At 42.8% G+C, this 20,258-nt stretch overlaps 1 protein-coding gene across 1 annotated transcript in view; it reads left to right on the top strand.

Moving 5' to 3' along the window:
- arhgap20b (Rho GTPase activating protein 20b) overlaps positions 1–20,258 on the top strand; it is a 92,479-nt gene that overhangs the window by 23,841 nt on the left and 48,380 nt on the right. Inside the window, exon 2 of the mRNA XM_080188209.1 lies at positions 19,591–19,676. Within this exon, the coding sequence (XP_080044335.1) occupies positions 19,591–19,676 (86 nt within the window). The remainder of the gene's footprint in view (positions 1–19,590; positions 19,677–20,258) is intronic.

The following is a 20,258-nucleotide window of genomic DNA, read 5'->3' as shown; positions in this document are numbered from 1 at the left end:
CTGAGGCCCCAACTCTGACCTCACTTCAATAATTGACCCTGTCTAATGAGTAGTCAACTTAATGCAAAGTATGGTTTTAACCAAGCATCTCCATACAGGCTGGTGAATTGACATATTAAACCATTCAGTGGAGTAAATATTTCTTGTTACCTAACACTTAGTGGACTGTTTATTTAAGTGCACTCTAGTCTATATTCATGACCCTGCTGTGTATCCAAACTATTCTCATTTTTCTTTCTTTTATTTTCTTTGTTTTTATATCATATACAAAAATTCCCTTGTTTATTATAAATCAGGACTGGAACATCTGTTCTTTCTTCCTCAACATGTCATGCATGTTGTCATGCATGTTTCAGAACCTTTTGAACTCAACAATATTTTTTAAGTCTCCAGTTTCTTATCCAATGTCAGAGGATTCATATCCCTTCAGATCTTATATTTATGAAGCTTCAGACTAACAAACAATAAATGACCTCTATTGCTGCAGAGTACTGCAGCTGGATTTTCAAATGTTATTTTACAATTGTTAGGAAGTGTGGCAAAATCTATTCCGAGCTATTGTCAGAGTGTCTGTTGGTGCCAAAAGAATCACTGACTTCTAACACCCTTTTTGTGAATTTTTTGATGATCAAGGTTAGAGATGTTAGTGCTGGTGAAGGATTTTCTCACTTCAAACACACAGGTCATCCCAGAGTTAGATGGCCCAGTTTTTAAGTCTATTTATTGGTGTCAAAAGTAGGCTTGCATTAACACCGCAATTAACTTACTGAAAATCCCCTAGTCACTCTGGCACCTGTTCGAGTACACTGTACGAGGAAACCAGAGCACTCGGAAGAGGCCCACGCAGACACGGGGAGAACATGCAGACTCCATGCAGACAGTCACCCAAGCCAGGAATCAAATCCTGGTCCCTGGTGCTGTGAGGCAGCAGTGCTAAGCACTGTGCCACTGAACACCAGTAGGCCAGTGTGGTATTTCCCACACTTAGTATCGTGTACTGTCTGGGTAAAATTGTTACCTAATGCTGAATAAGGGGCAGTTTAGCACTGTTTAGGAACTGGAATTAAAGTCTCATTTGGGTAGGATCATCACAATCAACTGATAAGGGGCTTTCCGTCCTTTAGACCACCTTTACAGCGTTACAGCATGGATTAAGGTCCAAGTCCCATTTACAAATGGTCACCAACTACCTGGCCTTCCTTCCAACAACTTTAAAGATTCTTATTTATCACATTGCAAAATTTAAAGTCACTTTTTTAAATGCTGTTAATACATTTACTGTAACTTTGTCCTAATTCCCATTTCTTCCTTTATAACTGCCTCACTTTTACCTCCCACAGTCTTATTGCCAAGTGACCATGGTACCATCACTCTTGTTCAGTGATTATTTAAAAGAGGATGTATGTCCATGGTCTGGATGGATTTCCTTCTCAGTGGGGATATGCATCTCCATGCGATGCAATTTGCCATTTACCCCCAAAAAGTGATGTTGTAGTGTTAGCTGAAAGCCATGTTGCTGCAGAACTTATGGTCCACTCTGCCTTGGGACCCTCAATTGTGCCAAATTAGCATGACACCTATATACAAGGTTCGTAGATGAGAGCCAGTGGAGTTAGTTTAAAAAAACTCTTTTTCAAATTTTGAAGTAATTCAATTGATTTGTCAACGTTCTAAACAAACTGTACATTGAAATTCAGTGGGTGTGATTCTCCCAAAAAAGTGTCGACTTTGCAAAAAAACTGGAGTGAATTTGGCTGTTTCTTTCAGCAGGAAATTCAAGATGAATCTCCCATTCCCTGTGCATCACAGACTGCCCTAACGTGAATTACTTCCCAAATCAGGAGGCAGGGTTCTTCCCGCTGGAGAGGCCAGCAGCATAGCGCTGAGTGGACCATTGCGCACGCGCCAATTTGTCACAGCAGAGATCGGTGCATGAGCAGTGACCCTAGACTGACGGCCTCCCAATCCTGGCCAGCTCGATCACTGGGCAGCTCCGAGATCCCACATCACTGGGCCCTCCAACCAATCCCCCCCCCCCACCAAGGCCCGACCACTGACCCCCTGAACATGTCTGTGCCTGCCTCAAACCCCCCGCCCCACCCCCTCCACCCCCCCAACAGCCCTCGGCCTGGCTCAATCCACTGATCTCACAATCCTCCCCTCCCCTGACCGGAAGCCCCGGCATTCCCCTGCGCAGTCCTGACATCCACCTGCAGCCCTGACCTCCAACATCCCCCCCCCTCCCCCAACCCCCCCCCCCCCCCCCCCCCCCACCCTCCCAAACCCTGATGGCTAGTCCCGATCACTGGCCTCCCTCCCTTTCTTACTGCTGAGTGCTGCCCCCCTGCCCCTTCCCCACCTCCACCAATCTTCCCACCAGAGGCCCCATCCCCATTAGGCGCTGCCCCCTTGGCACTGCCCGGTGCCTGTTGGGCAGTGCCAAAGTACCCCCTGGGCATTGGCACTTTGCCCCTTGGGCAGTGCTGGGGGCCAAGCTGGAGACTTCAGTACCGGGCCTGCTAATCAGATGTAAAATACACTGATTTCTGGCAAGGAGGTGATGGGACTGGAAATCCGACTGCGACTCGTGGAGGCCGTGCCCCCCCCCCGCCCCGCCCCCCCAGTGAGAAGCCCACTAAATGGACTCTGCTTGAATCTCCCGGCCTGCTGCATTACAAGTGCAGCGCAGCGGGCCAGGAGAATCATCCCCAGTGTCTGTTATGAGTCAACATCTGGCACTGAAGCATAAATTTAGTTTAACTTATGGAACATCCATGAAGCCAAAGTCATCACTCTTGAGCAGTAATTGCTTTGCAACATTGGAACCATTCAATTTATGACCCAACGATGCCTTTTTACATTAATATTTTTTATGCGATTTCTCTCTACAGACAACTCCAGTCTCTAGCTTTACAAACGCTTAAGTATCAACTTACTAATTGTATGAGAGCAAACATGGCTATAGCGATTAATCTGGTCAGCGTTTGTTTTATTTTGAATTGGCCTGTTTGACTATGTTCTGAATAACTATTTGTGTGGAAATGAAGACATTGCAGATTGCAACAGATAAATCAAAGGCTTCTAGCTGGCAGAAAAATTCTTGTTTAACAAGTTTGAAAAATTGTAACACTGATCTGATACTTATGAGACGCAGTAACTAATGGCTTAGGTTAATGTAGACCAGATGGAGAAGGTTGAGTTTTGAAACAGCTAGTGCTGTGTGTGCCAGCAGAAATAACTAATTACTGGTACTCCTCTCCCTGAGTCGACAGTTGAAATTCGGTGGAAAAAATAGAGAACAGTTTCAACTGGGGACTCCATACATCTACTAGCAGGAGAACGCTTTCTGGTAGGAGATGTCAGGATTTAATTGAAAACGTTGTGATTCTGGAACAAATTATGGAAATTGCCTGTTGAATGTGAGAATAATTACATTTAGATAATTGAGGTGTTTATTTACTCGGGATTGTTGGTTACGTGAATCCCTTTCTATACCCAGCATAACAGAATAGAAAATAATCTTTCATAGAATCCCTACAGTGCAGAAGGAGACCACTAGACCCATCGAGACTGCACCGATTCCCTGACATTGTGTCTTACCCAGGCTCTCCCTCTGCCGGTGCAAACTCCACACAGTCACCTGAGGCTGGAATCGAACCCGGGTCCCTGGCGCTGAGGCAGCAATTCTAACCACTGTGTCAATGTGCTACCCTATCATAAGATGGGGTTTTGAGATCTATGAGAAATAAATTTAATTGCAAACACAAAGGTAATGGCAAAAAACTAAGAAAACTAGGCACGTTTCAGGGGGTGAGCTGGCACATTAATGGTTATTTAGCACAACTAGCTTCCATCCAGTTATTTCAACTATTAGTTTTCTCAATAGTGTTAACATTTTCAAGATGTTGATAATGACACTGAGAAGTGCTGGGCCAATATAAACATCATTTAGAAAAGGCTAACATCAACACTGAGACAGGCATTGAGCTTTTTTGTATTTATTTTTCAGGAGAAAACATTTGTGTTCATGAAGGCAAGGGATTTGGGGAGATGTTGGCTAGTCACCTTCCTCTACATATTCTCTTTTCTTACATGTAGACATGTTTATGGCTACCTTCTTCAAGAGAGCCAAGGGATTCTGATTTCTGAGCCATCCTCCAATTTATAGTCTGTTGTCTTGCAATGTGTGCCCTCTTGTTGTGTAATTGGGATGTACTGTCAAAGTAAGCTCTCTAAAGGAGCTCAGACAACTGCAGAAATGTATCTGTATCTGTTCTGGGTGTCAGTTACTGATTGTGTCTTGGGTTGTGTTATATCTGAAACTTTGGAAAAAGTTAATTTGACAAGGTTTTCAATTGTAAGTTGCAACTTGAATCTGTGCTCTGACGTATGATACACCTGGGATGTTATGAAAGAGCTATGAGGTTGTGTTGAGATTTGACATGGACATGCAGTAACTGTGAGTAGATTTACAATCAACATTTTATGGCATGCATTCTAGGCTGATATATCTAGTACATGGTACAATTGAGTAACCTAACTATGCCTGCATGATACTTTAAAGTATGCTTTCTTCTCATGACCTGTTCTCAGGGCCCACGGGAAAAATATACAGTGCAGGGCCTTGTCTTTACTTCCTGGCAGGCATACATTGCTGTTTACTGGGGGAAAAAAAGAATGCCTAATGTTGCTGTTCACTTAACTGCCCATAAGCTCTTTCTCATATTTTTTATTTTGCTAGCCATTGACTTTTTCCAGCTTCAAATGGCCTTTTGAAAAGCCTGAAATGTAGATGTTACCTATTCACAAATTGCTCAAGACTAAATAAATGTTGACTCCCACATGTGATCATTTACTTTAATATACCTCACCTTAATTTTACCAACAGCCTTCTAATGGCTAGTCTTGCCTGATTTTCATCCCCTCTCAGGTGAATGCCTGGCCTCAGATATAAACAAATTAGACTGGTATACTTTATGCACTTTTACGCACGTTCTATCTGAAGGAAGAAGAGTATACCCGAGACTGGTATTTTAAACTTAAATAAGGGCAATTATGAGGCTGTGAAAACAGATGTTGCTAAAGGGAACTGGCAGATATGCTTAAGTGGTAGTTCAACAGATATTCAGTGGCAGACGCTGAAAGGGATATTTCAGAATATACAGAATAGACATATTCTAATGAGAAAGAAAATTTCCAAGGGAAAGGCCCACCATCTGTGGCTAACTAAAAATAGTTAAAGGCATTATTAAACTTAAAGAAAAATCATATTTTTCCACAAAGATGAGTGGTAGGTCAGAAGGTTGGAAAGGGCATTAAAGAATGACATAATGATTGATAAAGAATGAAAAACTGAAGTATGAGATAAACCTATCCAGTAATATAAAGGTGGACAATAAGAGTTTTTATAGTATCTAAATAAGGAAAGAGTTAACAAAGAGAGCATTAGTCCTATAGAAAGTGCACCTGGGGAATTGGTAATACAAAGTATGGCTACGGCAGATGAATTAAACTGGTTTCTGCATTTGTCTTCACGAGAAGACACAAGGAACATCTCAGAAATAGCTGTAAATCAGGAAGTGGTAGGGAGGGAGGAACTCAGGAAAATTATAGTCATTGGGGAAGTGAGCAAATTGCTGGACTGCTAAATCGCCAGATCTGGATGGATTGCGCCTTAAGGTAGTGAAAGAAATGACTCATGAAATAGCTAACACATTGGTTTTAATTTTCCAGAATTCCCTAGATATGGGAATAGTTCAATTAGATTGGAAGAAAGAAAATGTAACTCATTTATTCAAAACAGGAGGGAGACAGAGACCAGGAAGCCACAAGCGCAGGTAGCCTAATACTAATCATAGGGAAAATATTAGAAGCTATTATCAAAGATGTTATAGCAGGACATTTGGAAAATTTCAAGACAATCAGGCAAAGCCAACATAATTTTGTGAAAAGGAAATTAGGTTTAACCAATTTATTCTGTAAAAGAGTCTGTGGATAAAGGGGAATTGGTGGACATACTGTACTTAGATTTCCTGAAGTCATTTTATAAGAAGCCACGTCAAATGTTATTGCGTAAAATCAAAGCTCATGGTAAGGATAACAAATTGGCATGGATTGAATATTCAGTTTACAGGCAACGAAGATTTGGTATATATCTGTCTTGATTTGGCTGGCAGGATGTGATGAGTGATGTGCTGCAGGGATCGGTGTTGGGGCCTCAACTTTTTACAGTTTATATAAATCACTTAGACGAAGGGACTGAAGATATGGTTGCTCAATTTGCTAACTACGCAATGATAGGTAGGAAAGTTAATTGTGAAGCGAATATAAGGATACTACAAAAGAATATAGATAAAGTGAGTCGGCAAAAATCTGGCAAATAATGTATAGTGTGGACAAATGTGACAAATTGTCCATTTCGGCAGGAAGAATAAAAGATAAGTAGTTATCTAAATGGTGAGAGATTGCAGAGCTCTGAGGCTTGGAGAGATTCGGGTGTCTTATCGCAAGAATCACAAAAGGCTAGAATACAGGTGCAGCAAGTAATTGGAAAGCTAATAGAATATCGTCTTTTGTTGTGAGGGGAATTGGTAACAAAAGTAGGTAAGTTATGCTTCAGTTATACAGGGCACTGGTGAGACCACACCTGGAGGGCAACCTTACCAGAAAAATTCTATATCCAGGACAGGTGGGAAAACGGGAGAGTTTCAGATTTGTGCTTTGGACGAGTTCAAATCTACTATTTATCCATTCAGTGCATGAAAGAAACAGGCCATTAATATGATCTGTGTTACTCTCTGCAGAATTCCCAGCCTCTAATCTGGTCTTGCAGCTACAACAGTGGAACCATAAGATCCCACCACTGTGAAACTCGCCATAAAGAGAAAATCCAGCCCAGAGTCTTTGAATATTTTTAAGATAGAGCTAGATAGATCCTTGAATCACACAGAGGTGAAAGGTTATCGGTAGGCAGTTCTGTGAGATTGAAGTTACAAGTAGATTAGCCATGATTTTGACAGAGCAGTCTCGAGGGACCTAGTGGCCTACTCCTGCTCCTAATTCATATGTCCACAAGTAGGATTTTGACTCAACGGCAGTGAAGGAACAACGAAATAACCCAAGTCAAGATGGTGTGTGGCTTGAAAGGGAAATTGCAGGTGCTGGTGTTCCCATGAATCTGCTATCCTTATCCTTCATGGTGATCAAAGTTCTGGAGGAGTCTTGATGAACTGTTGCAGTGCATCTTGTAGATGGTAAGCATTGCTGCTGCTGTGTATACATGGTGGAGAGAGTGGGTGTTGAAGGTGGTGTATGCCAATCAAGGGGTTGCTTTGTTCTGGATGGTGTTAAGCTTCCCAAGTGTTGTTGGACCTGCAATTAGAGAATCACACTCCTGATCTGCGCCATGTGGATAGCAGTTGTGAACTCTGCAGAATTCCCAGCCTCTAATCTGGTCTTGCAGCTATGTTTTTTATATGGGCCAGGCCAGTTTGGTTTCTGGTCAATGGTCGTCCCCAGGACATTGACAGGGATTCAGCAACTCTAATGCCATTGAATGTCAAGGGGAAATGGCTAGATTCTCTCTTATTGGAGGTGCCTGGCACTTGTGTGGTGTGATTGTTATTTGCCACTTTTCAGTCCAAGTCTGAATATTATCTAGATCTTATTGCATAGGGACTCAGATTGTTTCAGTATCTGAGGAGTTTGAATGATGCTGAACAATTGTAGGGGCCTATTTTACCACTGCGTCATGCCTGTTCTCGGGTGTGAAAAGTCGTGTGTGAGGCTATTAACATGATCCGCGCCCACATCTGTGCAGATGGCCACTTTACCGAAATCCAGGAATGGCGGCGATCCGATTCACGCTCGAAACGGGCGCAATGGCGATTTAAATGCATTTGCATGTATTTCAATTGAATTAATGAACTGCCCACCCAAATTTATCATCATTTCCCCCTTTATCACTGCGTTCGCTGATCCAGAATTGCAGCAAAATGAACCTGCTGAATAAAGCTCTGAATCGGGTGCTCCAACTGCTGAAGAGCAAGTTCAGATGGCTCTCTGACTCAGATCAGTGTCGGCGGGGTGGGGGGGGGGGGGAGGTGGTGGAAATCGGCGGGCGAGTCAGATCATTCTCTGGTGGGGGGCTGGGGAGAGAGGAGGGAGGGCTGATCATTGTCTGGTTGGAAGAGGAGACGGAGTGAGGCCAGATTGTTGTCTGGTTGGGGTGGGGAGGAGGAGGAGCCGGGTCAGATGTTCCTCTGGGGTGGAGAGAGGCCAGGTCATTTTCTGAGGGGGGAGTGGGAGGTGGTGAGTGAGGCCAGGCCATTTTTTGGGAGGGGGGGGTGGGGGAGTGAAGCCAGATTGTTCTCTGAGTGAGGGAGGAGGGAGCACCCGATTCAGACTTTTATTCAGCAGGTTCATTTTGCTGCAATCCCGAATCGGTGAACGCAGTGATAAAGGGGGAAATGCTGATAAAGTTGGGCGGGCAGTTTATTAATTCAATTGAAACACATGCAAATGCATTGAAATCGCCATTGCAACCTTTTCGGGCACGAATCGGATCGCGGCCATTCCCGGGTTTCGGTAAAGTGGCCATCCGCACAGAAGTGGGCGCGGATCGTGTTAATGGCCTCACACCCGACTTTACCACGTTATCGGTAAAATGTATCTCTATGTTGGGGGTGGGGGGGGGAGCTGCCGATGGATCACTGGTGGGGGGAGGAAGGTCCACTGCCACTCTGCAATCGATCAGTTGGGGGGGTGTGGGGTGCGGGGGTGGTGATCGATCTGGGTAGTGAGGGAGGGTTGATAAGGGGGACAGTGATGTGTGTGGATAGTGGGCGGGGGGGGGTGGATAAGGGGGACAGTGATGTCTGTGTGGTCCATTTCTCCCACTTTTTACTCCTGGGCCGCTTTCTCTGCTTTCTGTGGAGCAATTTGACATGTGCTTTTTCAAATTGTTTTCCAACTGCGCATGTGCAGTTCAGAGCTCCGATACTTTCGGGTGTGATAAGCACTGCCCACAGCGCGAATGGGACTGACAATCTTTTTTCAGGCTGAGTGTGTATGGGGACGCCTGTAAGCAGATTTTCAAGTCAGATCTGAATTACACCCAGATTCAGCACTTAGAATGAAAACGGTACAATCAGGTCCATGGAGTTTAAGTTTATTTGTCACAAGTAGGCTTACATTCACACTGCAATGAAGTTACTATGAAATACTCTGTCACCTGTTTGGGAACACTGAGGGAGAATTTTAGCATGGCCAATTCTTATAATCTGCATATCTTTGGACTGTGGGAGAAAACCAGAGACATGGAGGAAACCCACGCAGACACAGTGTGAACATGTAAACACAGACAGTGACCCAAGCCAGGAATCGAGCCTAGGTCCCTGGAGCTGTGAGGCAGCAATGCTAACTACTGCACCACTGAGTCATAGAAGTTTACAGCATGGAAACAGGCCCTTCGGCCCAACTTGTCCATGCTGCCCTTTTTTTAACAACTAAGCTAATTGCCTGTGTGTGGCCCATATCCCTCCATAGCCATCTTACCCATGTAACTGTCTAAAAGCTTTTTAAAAGACAAAATTGTATCTGCCTCTACTACAACCTCTGGCAATTTGTTCCAGACACTGACCACCCTCTGTATGAAAAATTTGCCCCACTGGACCCTTTTATATCTCTCCTCTCTCCTTAAGCCTATGCCCTCTAGTTTTAGACTCCCATACTTTTGGGAAAAGATATTGACTATCTAACTGACCTAGGCCCCTTGTTAGCAAGCATTTCATTTCTAATCTTGCGATGGAGGGGAGATCATTGATGAAGTAGCTAAAGGTGGTTGGGCCTAAGACACTGCCCTAAGGAGCTCTGCAGTGATGTTCTGGGACTGAGATAATTGACCACCAACAATCACAACCAGCTTTGTCCCTGATTCCCATTGACTTCCGTTTATTAAGGGCACATGGTGGCATAGCAGTTAGCACTACTGCCTCACAGCACCAGGGACCCAGGTTTGATCCCTGGCTTGAGTCACTATCTGTGTGCAGTTTGCACATTCTTCCTGTGTCTGTGTGGGCTTCCTCCAGGTGCTCCAGTTTTCTCCCACAGTCTGAAAGATGTGCTGGCTGGGTGCATTGACCCGAACAGCCACCGGAGTGTGGCGACTAGGGAAATTTCACAGTAATTTAATTGCAGTGTTAATGTAAGCCTTACTTGTGACTAATAAATAAACTTTTTTTAAACTTTAAGGTCTCCTTGATGCCACGTTCTGCCAAATGCTGCCTTGGTGACAAGGACAGTCACTGTCACCTCACCTCTTGAGTGCAGCTCTTTCAATCATATTTGGACCGAGACTGTAATGAGGTTAGGAACTGAAATGATCTAGAGGAATTCAAACTGAGCATTAGTGAACAGGTTGTTGCTGAGTAGATGCCACAAGATAGCACTGTCATTGACACCTTCCATCATTTTGCTGATGATTGAGAGTAGACCAATGGGATGGTACTTGGCCAGGTTCAATTTGTCCTACTTTTTGTGGACAGGGCATATCTGGGCAATTTTTCACATTGACAAGTAGATGCCAGTTATGTAGTTGTAATGGAACAGTTTGGCTGGGGGCTATTTCTGGAGCATATATCTTCAATATTATTGCGGGAATGTTGTCGGGCCAACAGCCTTTCCAGTATGCAGTGCCTTCAGTTATTTCTTGATATCTTGTGGAATGATTCTCCCCGAGCCTGTGCTTCCAATGGAATCACATGAAGCATTCTTCAAGGCACAGCAAGTGATGGTAGCATTCCAGCTATAATTAATCGATCTTGTTCATTGCCTGAGAGAACTGCAGATACACTGCACTGCTTCCTGAATTTCCTGAAAAACGTGTCTCTCAGGTGAGAAGGTAACAAAATAGATGCCAGTAACCTTGCTGTAGCGTTTGCAGCAGATTTGTTCGTTCAGGTAAGGAGAGTGAAAAAATAATTTCACTGACAGAGATAAAAGCAAAATACTGTGGATATTGGAATCTGAAACAAAAATAGAAAATGTTGGAAAATCTCAGCAGGTCTGACAGCATTTGTGGGGAAAGAATAGAGCTGACATTTTGAGTCTAGATGACCCTTTGTCCAGACTCAATGTTGGCGCTATTGTCTCTTCACTAATAGAAAAGTGGCTTAACCTTCAAGCTACACACACTGATTGACAATTTTGAACACATTAGCTGTGTTACAGAGTTTCTTTTGGAAAAGATTCCACCAATGATTGGTGTTTGTGTAAAATTTAGCACACCCCGTCATTAGAAAATTTGGAAGCTGGCTCAACAATGAAGTGATGCAAAAGACAAAGACAGTCTAATATTGGAAATATAGTTAGTGGAGCATTAAGTAAAATTAAAACAAATCAACATCTTCTCCTACTTCTCAGCATGTAACACCTGGAATATCTTCCAAAAGTCAATAATTATAATTTTAACATAGAAACAGACAAAGATTCTTCACAAAGTCTCTGCTTTTCAAACAAAAAATGGCGATGATGAGATGTATAGCTTGGGAATTTTTACCCAGCAGTTTTCTCAGCCAGAATTCTACATCATCAAGGATTTTGAATAAAGCCCAGTCCATCACGCAAACCAGCCTACCATCCATTGGTTCTGCTTACATTTCCCGCTGCCTTGGAGAAGCAGCCAACATATTCAAGGACTCCACGCACCCCGGACATTCTCTCTTCCACCTTCTCCTGTTGAGAAACAGATACAAAAGCCTGAGGTCATCTATCAACTGACTTAAGAACAGCTTCTTCCCAGCTGCTGTCAGACTTTTGAATGGACCTACCTTGCATTAAGTTGAACTTTCTCTATGCCCTAGCTATAACTGTAACACTACATTCTGCACCCTCTCCTTCCCTTCCCTATGAATGGTATGCTTTGTCAGTATAACGTGCAAGAAATAATACTTTTCACTGTATACCAATACATGTGACAATAATAAACCCAAATCAGTCAAATCACAACTGGGGTCAGGAAGGGTGACATTTCTCGCAATACACAATGGCCGCGATCGGGACCGCACCCGAAATGGACGTAATGGCCATTTAAATGCATTTGCATTCGTTTAAGTTGACTTAATTGGCTGCACGCTCAACTTTACCGGCACTTCCCCCTTTACACCACATTCGCCAATCCAGAATCAGTGCGAAACAGACATGCTCCACTTAAGTCCGATTCGGGCGCTCCAGTTAATGAGGAGGTAAGTGCCGAGTGTCCAATGGCTTTCTGCTTCAGATCGGTTACGGGGTGAGGTGGGGTGGAGGGTGAAGATGGGTCCGCTGCCACTGTGCCTGAGATTAGTGGGGGTGAGAAGGGGGTCTGCTGCCTCTCTGCCTAAGATCAATGGGGGGAAGGGGGAGGGTGGACAACTCTGCCTGACAACAGTGGGTGGTAAGGGGGATAAGAGAGTCAGTAATGTTGTGGGGGTGGGCTACGTATGTGGAGAGCAGGGGGAGGCATTATCCAGCTCGAGAGGGATGAGGCAGGAGAACAACATTCTATTATTGTTTTCCCTGTGCGTGCGCAGTTGGAAGCAGCAATTGGAGCTGCAATGTTTCAGACGTGTTAAGCCCCGTCCACAGGCTTGTGCAGCATGATTCAGTCTCACTGACATTTTTGCAGGCAGAGTGGTCCACCCTCAGGGGGCGCCTGAGAACAGGTCTAAAAGTCAGATCTGAAACACTCCCAGTTTCAAGTCAGCCCAGCACTTAGAATCAAAATGGCAAAATAGGGCCCAAAATGTGGCTGTCCCTCAGAGAGAAACCTCAGTTATCAGGGAGAAACCTAATACCCCTCTTGGAGATCCATCAGATCACAAGTGTCGTGCTTTGAATTGCTATCCCAACAAGTTCCCAAATTAAAGATTCAAAATATCAGACTCAGTTCCTGCTCATCAGATGTGAACATGACACTTGGCATGTGCAGCAATATGCATTACATCAGAAATCTGGATCAGTGAAAAGAAAATGGAGCTGCTCACGATCTCCAACTTTCGCTGCCCCTTGCCGGTGACATAATCAGGTTCAAACTCACAACAGGCAGGCGACATGCTGGATCAGTGGTTAGCACTGCTGCCTCACAGTGGCAAGTTCAATTCCAGCCTCGGATCACTGTCAGTGTGGAGCGTAGGTATCCTCTGGGTTTTCCGGTTTCCTCCCACAGTCCAAAGATGTGCGGGTGAGGTTGATTGGCTGTGCTAAATTGTCCCTTAGTTTCAGGGGGATAATCAGAGTAAATGTGTGGGGTTATGGGGATAGGACCTGAGTGGGATTGTGGTCGGTACAAGCTCGATGGGCTGGATGACTTTCTTCTGCATTGCAGGTTTCTATGATTCTATGATATATATAGAAAATAAATTTAAGTGTAGTTAAAGACCCCCCTCAGCGTATATTCCTCCAGGCATATTTTTGGGGGGAAGGGGTAGCCAGCATTGACTGCCTAATGGCAGTGTTGGGGAGATGATGGCTCTGATATAGGCAGCAGGAGGTGAGGGGAGAGAGAGGGGCGAGAGGTGAAGGCTCTGATTGTGGGGGGGAGATGGGAAATGCTGGCTCTGATCAGAGGGGTGTGGGTGGGCGGGTGATGGAGATAGCATCTCTGATCATGGGGGAGGTGAAGTGGGGGGGATGCTGCCTCTGATTGTGGGGGATGTCGGAGAGCCCCTGAGACTGCGTGGAGATGGGTTTTTTTTCCTTCTGAACAGAGTACTCTTTAAACATGATGCCATTTGTTTTTTGGCAAAGTATCAGAAAATCTGGAGAGAAAACCTTGCTGTTTCTCTGGAGACAAAGAGGTCAATTTTCAGTCTGATATTTGTTAGTAAGATTCACGCTGTGAGTATCAGAAAAAGGCAAGGCAGGTGAATTCCATGAGTAAGATGTAATCCTGCAATCATCTCAGCAAATATGCAGCAAGCTTCACCACACTAACCTGCACACTCTACTCCTCCAGGCTCTACAACTGGGTTGATCTTTGGGTCCTCCTCTATCCAGAGATCAATCTTCTTCCAGATTACAGACTACCCATAGCCATTGGTTCCATGTGAACATGGTCCAGTTCTCAAAATATATTGGGCCTCCCATTGACTGTTGTATGACAAGGAGGTGGATTCTGCTGACCACTTGATCACCACTCTGTGAGTGTGCAGCGGGATATACTTCAGTGTTGAACTGAGTTACAAAAACCAGCCAATCTTCTGGTCAAATTTTGGTCTGCTAAATTAACTGATCTCGTTCAGGACAGTTTAAATTTTGCCAGGGTTAGGACAGGAAAGAATGGGTCAGTGTTCCTGTTCCCGACTGCTCTCTACTGATCCCTCCTGGAAAGTGCATGAGTGGTGATGTTGAGTGAAAATAGGGTCAAGTTATTACAGAATGTGCCTTCCATGGTCCAATCACTAGTTGGTACATACTTGCTAGGTTATAATGATTTTTACTTGTAGAGAAGGTTCTTATCATTCTTGAACCCCCCCCTCCCCCACAAAGTGGCCAGACTTAACACTGCCATCCTGGCACTGCCAGGTCACCATATCCAGGTTGGTACTGGGCACTCCCCAGGCATATCCCTCACCACCAAGAGGCTATGTGCCCCCAGTGTAGTTACCAAGCTGGTTTCTGTTTTTGAAAACTAGTAGTGATTCATGCCAATGTGATAACATGCCACTTGGGTGAGAAGATACATTGAGGGTGGAAGCAGTGGTGTCAGGCTCACTAATTATATTACAATTTATGCTAATAAATGCTATTAAACTCATGCCCTTCCTGAATGTGAACCTGATCATGTCATCAGGTTCCAGTTGGGTGGGTGGAGGAGATCATCCAGAACTGAAAACTCACTGGCACAAATCCTGTTTTTGGCCTCTTGTGAGATTTAGTGGCTATTACGGGATTTGCACCCATGGTTAACAAGGCTGCAAAATCACGAGCATTGAATTGTTGAAAGAAATCTATTTTTTAAAAAAACACAAGAAATGACACTGATATCTGATACTGAAAATTGATCACCTTTCTGGAATATTTCTATATGAATTGCACTGCAGACTGGTTGCATGGAATTTCACACCTAGTATGTTAAAGTCCATTTCAAACAGGGAGTCCCTTGGAAGGAAAAGATTAAAATGCAAAGTGCTGGACTTTGATCAGCTGTAGTTCTAGCAAAGAATGGGAACTGCTAAACCAACACATACTCATCAGATATTCAAAACACTCTGTGAAAGACAAAATGGTCCTCATCTCCTGTTCACTTCTATCCTGAAATGTGCCAAAGGTTTTGGAGATGTAAAGATCAAAAAATGGGATTACTTGGTCAGCAACAATGACTGCAAGACATGCTAATCAGATTCCTTTTTGGGAATATACAGACAGGAGTTTAAAATACTATGTTTGGCAATCAGAAGAAGGAGGAAGAAACATGACAGTAATTTAAGAACACTGCTGGAAAAGAGCAGTAAAGTTCTCTCTCTCTCAAACTAAAACAGTAGCTTCAACAAAGTATAGACTAGGACCAAGTCAACTCCAGAAGTCTACAGAAAACCAAATAACTTCAAATGATCACAATATTCAACAATCTGTGCCTCAAAGACAAGCAAAAGACTTAATTGTATTTTCTTATAACCTCTTTTTACTTCTTACTTCTGAGCTTTGTGTGTGATATGTCTTTATTACATTTTTTGTCGGGTTTAGTTACTAATAAACATGCTCTTCTTTAACTCAAGAAAATCTGGTTTGATTGGCTTCTTATTAAAAATTAAATACATTTGGAGTGGGAAGGGCATTGGCAGAGAAAGTACATTTGCAATGCCTTGTTGTGACCAACCGAGGGGCTGAATAGGAGGGGAGCCTGTTCACTCCTTCTCACCTACTTGTAACAACATTGAAATGGTCCCTACACCAGAAATGATTCATTCACAAAACATTTTGAAATATTTTGACAACATGATCAGACATTATGAAGGTACAAGTATTTTACTTTTTCATTCTTATTGCTTCCAGAGCCTTGCCAGCCTCTCAGGTACGTGGAAACGTGTTGTCGAAAGCTGACCACACCTCTTCTAGACTTTTCAGACACTTTTCCTTTATCAAGTCTGTCAGAAAGGTTTTGACTTTATCATTACCCTTTTGACTTTATCGCTAATGCATAAAGGAATATAATTCAGAATGTCCCACATTCACTCTGCCCACTTCTGATTTTGTGGATTTCAGCAGACACAGCAACTGAAACAATGCCACCGGCGGCATTGTTGAAAGATTAAATTAAGCAGATTTCTTCAACCTGAATGTTATCCTGATAACTCAGCTGAAAGGTGCAGCTGTGTGGACATTGGGTAACGATACAATGAAATACTTATAAGATCAAGAGAAACCTGAATGTAAGCACAGCAGTAATGCTCATTGTAGTTCAATCGTCTGTCAGCACTGTCATGGAGAGAGCACTAACATTTTCTCCTCATGACCACAAGGAAAAAAATCTGTATAAACTGTCAGTTTCATGACAGGACGAAGAATCTTTACTGTCTAGGATTGTCAATTCAATACATCTATTATTCATCATTATGTGCAGTATCATGGGAACCCTATGAAGATCAAATTTTATTTGCCAGAACAAAACTACCAGCTATGAGTAGTAAATGTTGACAGCTTTGCAAAGGACAGTCAGGAGCTGAGCATGCTGAGGAAGTAAAAAACTGAACATAAATAAAGTTATCATGATAGCTGGCAGACAGATGGATGCCACGGCTGGCAGCCCAATAATGTAGAGCTTGCAACATTTAAGCAGAAACTCCCAGCAGCAAAAAGTTTATAGAACTGTCAACATTCGCAGTACCCTAGCAAAGATATATATGTCTCATGTGAGACTTACATCAATTGCTAAAAGCAACATGCTGTGTCTGTCTCAGGGACCACAGGAGATGGTCAAATGGTATTAATACATTCTTCACTTTTTTCTACATTTCTCTTCCTTTTCATAACCTCCTGGCTATGGGGTTTTCCAAGTATTTTCATACATTATCTTACTAGAGAGCAGAAAACATGTAAGAGACTGCTGAATATAGCCCAAAAATGAAAACACTATTAATACAAGAGAATCTGCATTTTAAATGACAGACTGCTGAGATAGCCCTGTCTCTATCATTGTCTCTTGTTTTCTCACTGAAAACAAACAAGGCTGGTGTCAGAGTAATCAGCAGACTCTTCAGGCTTGAGGGAGGTCATGACCCTCAGTTGGGAAATTATGAGTTCCTGTTTGGAACTCCCACTAGATGCGGGAGAGTCAGTTGAGATTCAAAGCTTTAGTGTCTCTTGGTTAATGGGTACCATTCTGACATTGTATATCATACAGTAGAGTTAGATGTTTGTAGCTTGAAGTAGCGTGAGACAGATGATTTACAGTAAAGTCCATTCCACTTAACCAAAGTATACTGAAGAATAGAGATCAGCCAACCATTAGATAAATATTGCATGTATTGAGTCTCCACTTGTATTCTGTCTTAATCAAAAGATATAGACAAAAATTGCAGTGCAAAAGTTATTAAGAGACCTCAGGATATCTCTATAGTCCTTAAAACAGTTCAAGTTCATAAAAATTAAAAAATTGATACTCATTCAGAAGCAAAATACTGCAGATGCTGGGAATCTGAAATAATTTTTTTCCCTGAGTCGGTGCTACTCCAACAACACTCAAGAAGTTCAATACTACCCAGAAGTAAGTAGCTTCTTTGATCAGTATCCACCACTTTAAATATTCACTCCTACTGCCATTGGTGCATCGTGGCAGCAGTTGTTGCCATCTGCCATTACTGTGGTAACTCACCAATAGAAATATAGAAAAATAGGAACACGATTAAGTAATTCAGCCCTTTGAGCCTGCTCCATCATTCAATTTGATCATGGCTGATTCTCTATCGCAATCCATACTCCCATACTTTCCCCAATCCCTTGTAGCTGTTAGAGTCTGGAAATCTATCTGTTTCCTTCTTAAATACATTCAGTGACTGTGATTATCTATTGTGGTAGAGAATTCCACAGGTTCTTCACCCTCTAATGAAGATGTTTCTCCTTATCTCAGTCCTAAATGACCTACCCTGTATCCTGAGACTGGGACCCTATGTTCTAGACCCCGCTCCTACAGCCAGAGGTGATAACATTCATGCTTCCAGTCTGTCCAGTTCTGTCAGAATTTTATATGATTCGATGAGGGCCTCTGTCATTCTTCTAAACTCCATTGAGTACAGGCCTAGCTGACTCAATCTTTCCTTGTGCAACAATCCTGCCGTTCCAGTAATCAGTCTGTTGAATCTTCATTGCATTCCCTCTTTGGCAAGGAGACCAAAACTGCACACAATATTCCAGATGTGATCTCATGAAAACACTGTATGGCTGCAGTAAGACATCCTTACTCCTGTACTCAAGCCCTTTTGCAATGAAGATCAACACACTATTTGCCTTCTTAACTGCATTTTGTACCTGCAAGTTTATTTTCAATGATTGGTGCAACAAGACACCTAAGTCCTTTTGTACATCAACATTTCCCAATCTATCAGCATTTAAATAATAGTCTGCCATTCTGCTTTTTCTACCGAAGTGGATAATTTCACAATTATTCATGTTATACTGCATCTATAACTCTTTTAACAGCACTTTCCAAACCCACAATGTCTACCACCTAGAAGACCAATGACATCCTCTGCATGGGAACACTAAGACCTGCAAGTTTCCCTCCAAATTACACACCCTCCTGATTTGGGAATATCATCTATGTTCCTTTACTGTCCAGTGGGCCAAAATTCTGGAATTTCTTCCTTAGTGGTACTGTAGGTGTACTCACGCCGCATGTGTTCCATCAGAAGGAACTCTTCAAATGCAGACAATAAAAGTAGAACAAAATTTACTCCAGCTTACAAATCAAGGAAAAGGTTTAATAAAGAAACATCATTACTCCAAACTTGGGGTCTCGTCCAGGGCCAATCCAAGCTCCCCACATTTCCAAACAGATTCTTATTTATAGTGAGTCAACTGGTCAGCTGATTATTACATTACTTTGTAATTGGTTCCATGATTTATTGGGTCAACTGACCCTTACAGCTTGTTATCATAGGTCACATTAAATCCAATACCAAGTTGTCACCGGTTACATTCTAACAACATGGACTGTAGTTGTTCAAGAAGGTAGTTTACCACAAATGTCTGAAGTGCAATTAAGTCTGTCCATAAATGCCTGCCTGTCCAATGATGCCTATATCCTATACAGGCTGCATCTGTGGAGAGAGAAATAGTTACTATTTCAGGTTGATAATCATTCATCAGATAGCCAATACATTAATTGTATCCTTAATGAAAATGTACTGTGCCACATATTTCATAGACCGATTCTGCCTTTCCTGCTTCTATTTATATATTGCGGCATTTTCGATTTCATAGAAATAACTGGATTTAGGATAAGGCTAATACAATGAGGAGAAGCACATGGTGCAGGGATTTTATCCCTTGGACTACAGATCTAACCTTAAAAAGCCGAGGAAATGTGATGATTGTTATCCTTTTCTCACACAGAGGATGAAAGCTGCAGTGGAGAGAAGACGCTCCGCACCCACAATGGCCATTAGTAAAGCACTCAGCAAGTCAAGAACACCATCCAGGTGAGAGCATTACTTTCTTCATAACTAAAGTATGGAAAACATTTGAGTGATTTTACTGATGTGATTGAGTCAATGGTGTAGAATACCAGATAAAACAGACAACACGTTTCACAGAAAAGTCTCGAAACCAAAGAATGTGAAATCAATAAAGCTGCAAGTGAAAGCGGGCCTGCTGCATCGGGAACTAAAAACTTTACCAAGGTTTTCTCTTTCACACGTTAACACAGCAGCCGCAGCCTTTGAAGATTTTCAGGTTTTTGTTTTAAACAAGGTGTTGATAGCAACCTTAGCAGCTTGTGCTGACACATTAAGCAAAAAACACATCATTGACTGTGAGAGAAGGTTCTACATTTACATAAATACAGAAAATGCTGGAAAATACTAGCAGATCTGGCAGTATCTGTGATGAGAGAGCAGAGACAACATTTTGACTCATTGGCTCTATTCTCTCTCCATAGATGCTGTCAGACCCGCTGAGATTTTCCGGCATTTTCTGCTTCTTTTTCAGATTCCAGCATCCGCAGTATCTAAATTTACACAAATGGCTGCAAAATATTTTGAAAATTAACTGCGAGAATGAAT

Source organism: Carcharhinus amblyrhynchos, chromosome 4, assembly GCF_965287045.1.
Source record: "Carcharhinus amblyrhynchos chromosome 4, sCarAmb.v2.hapA, whole genome shotgun sequence".
Lineage (NCBI taxonomy): Eukaryota > Metazoa > Chordata > Chondrichthyes > Carcharhiniformes > Carcharhinidae > Carcharhinus > Carcharhinus amblyrhynchos.
This window is presented reverse-complemented; position numbering and strand designations above follow the sequence as displayed.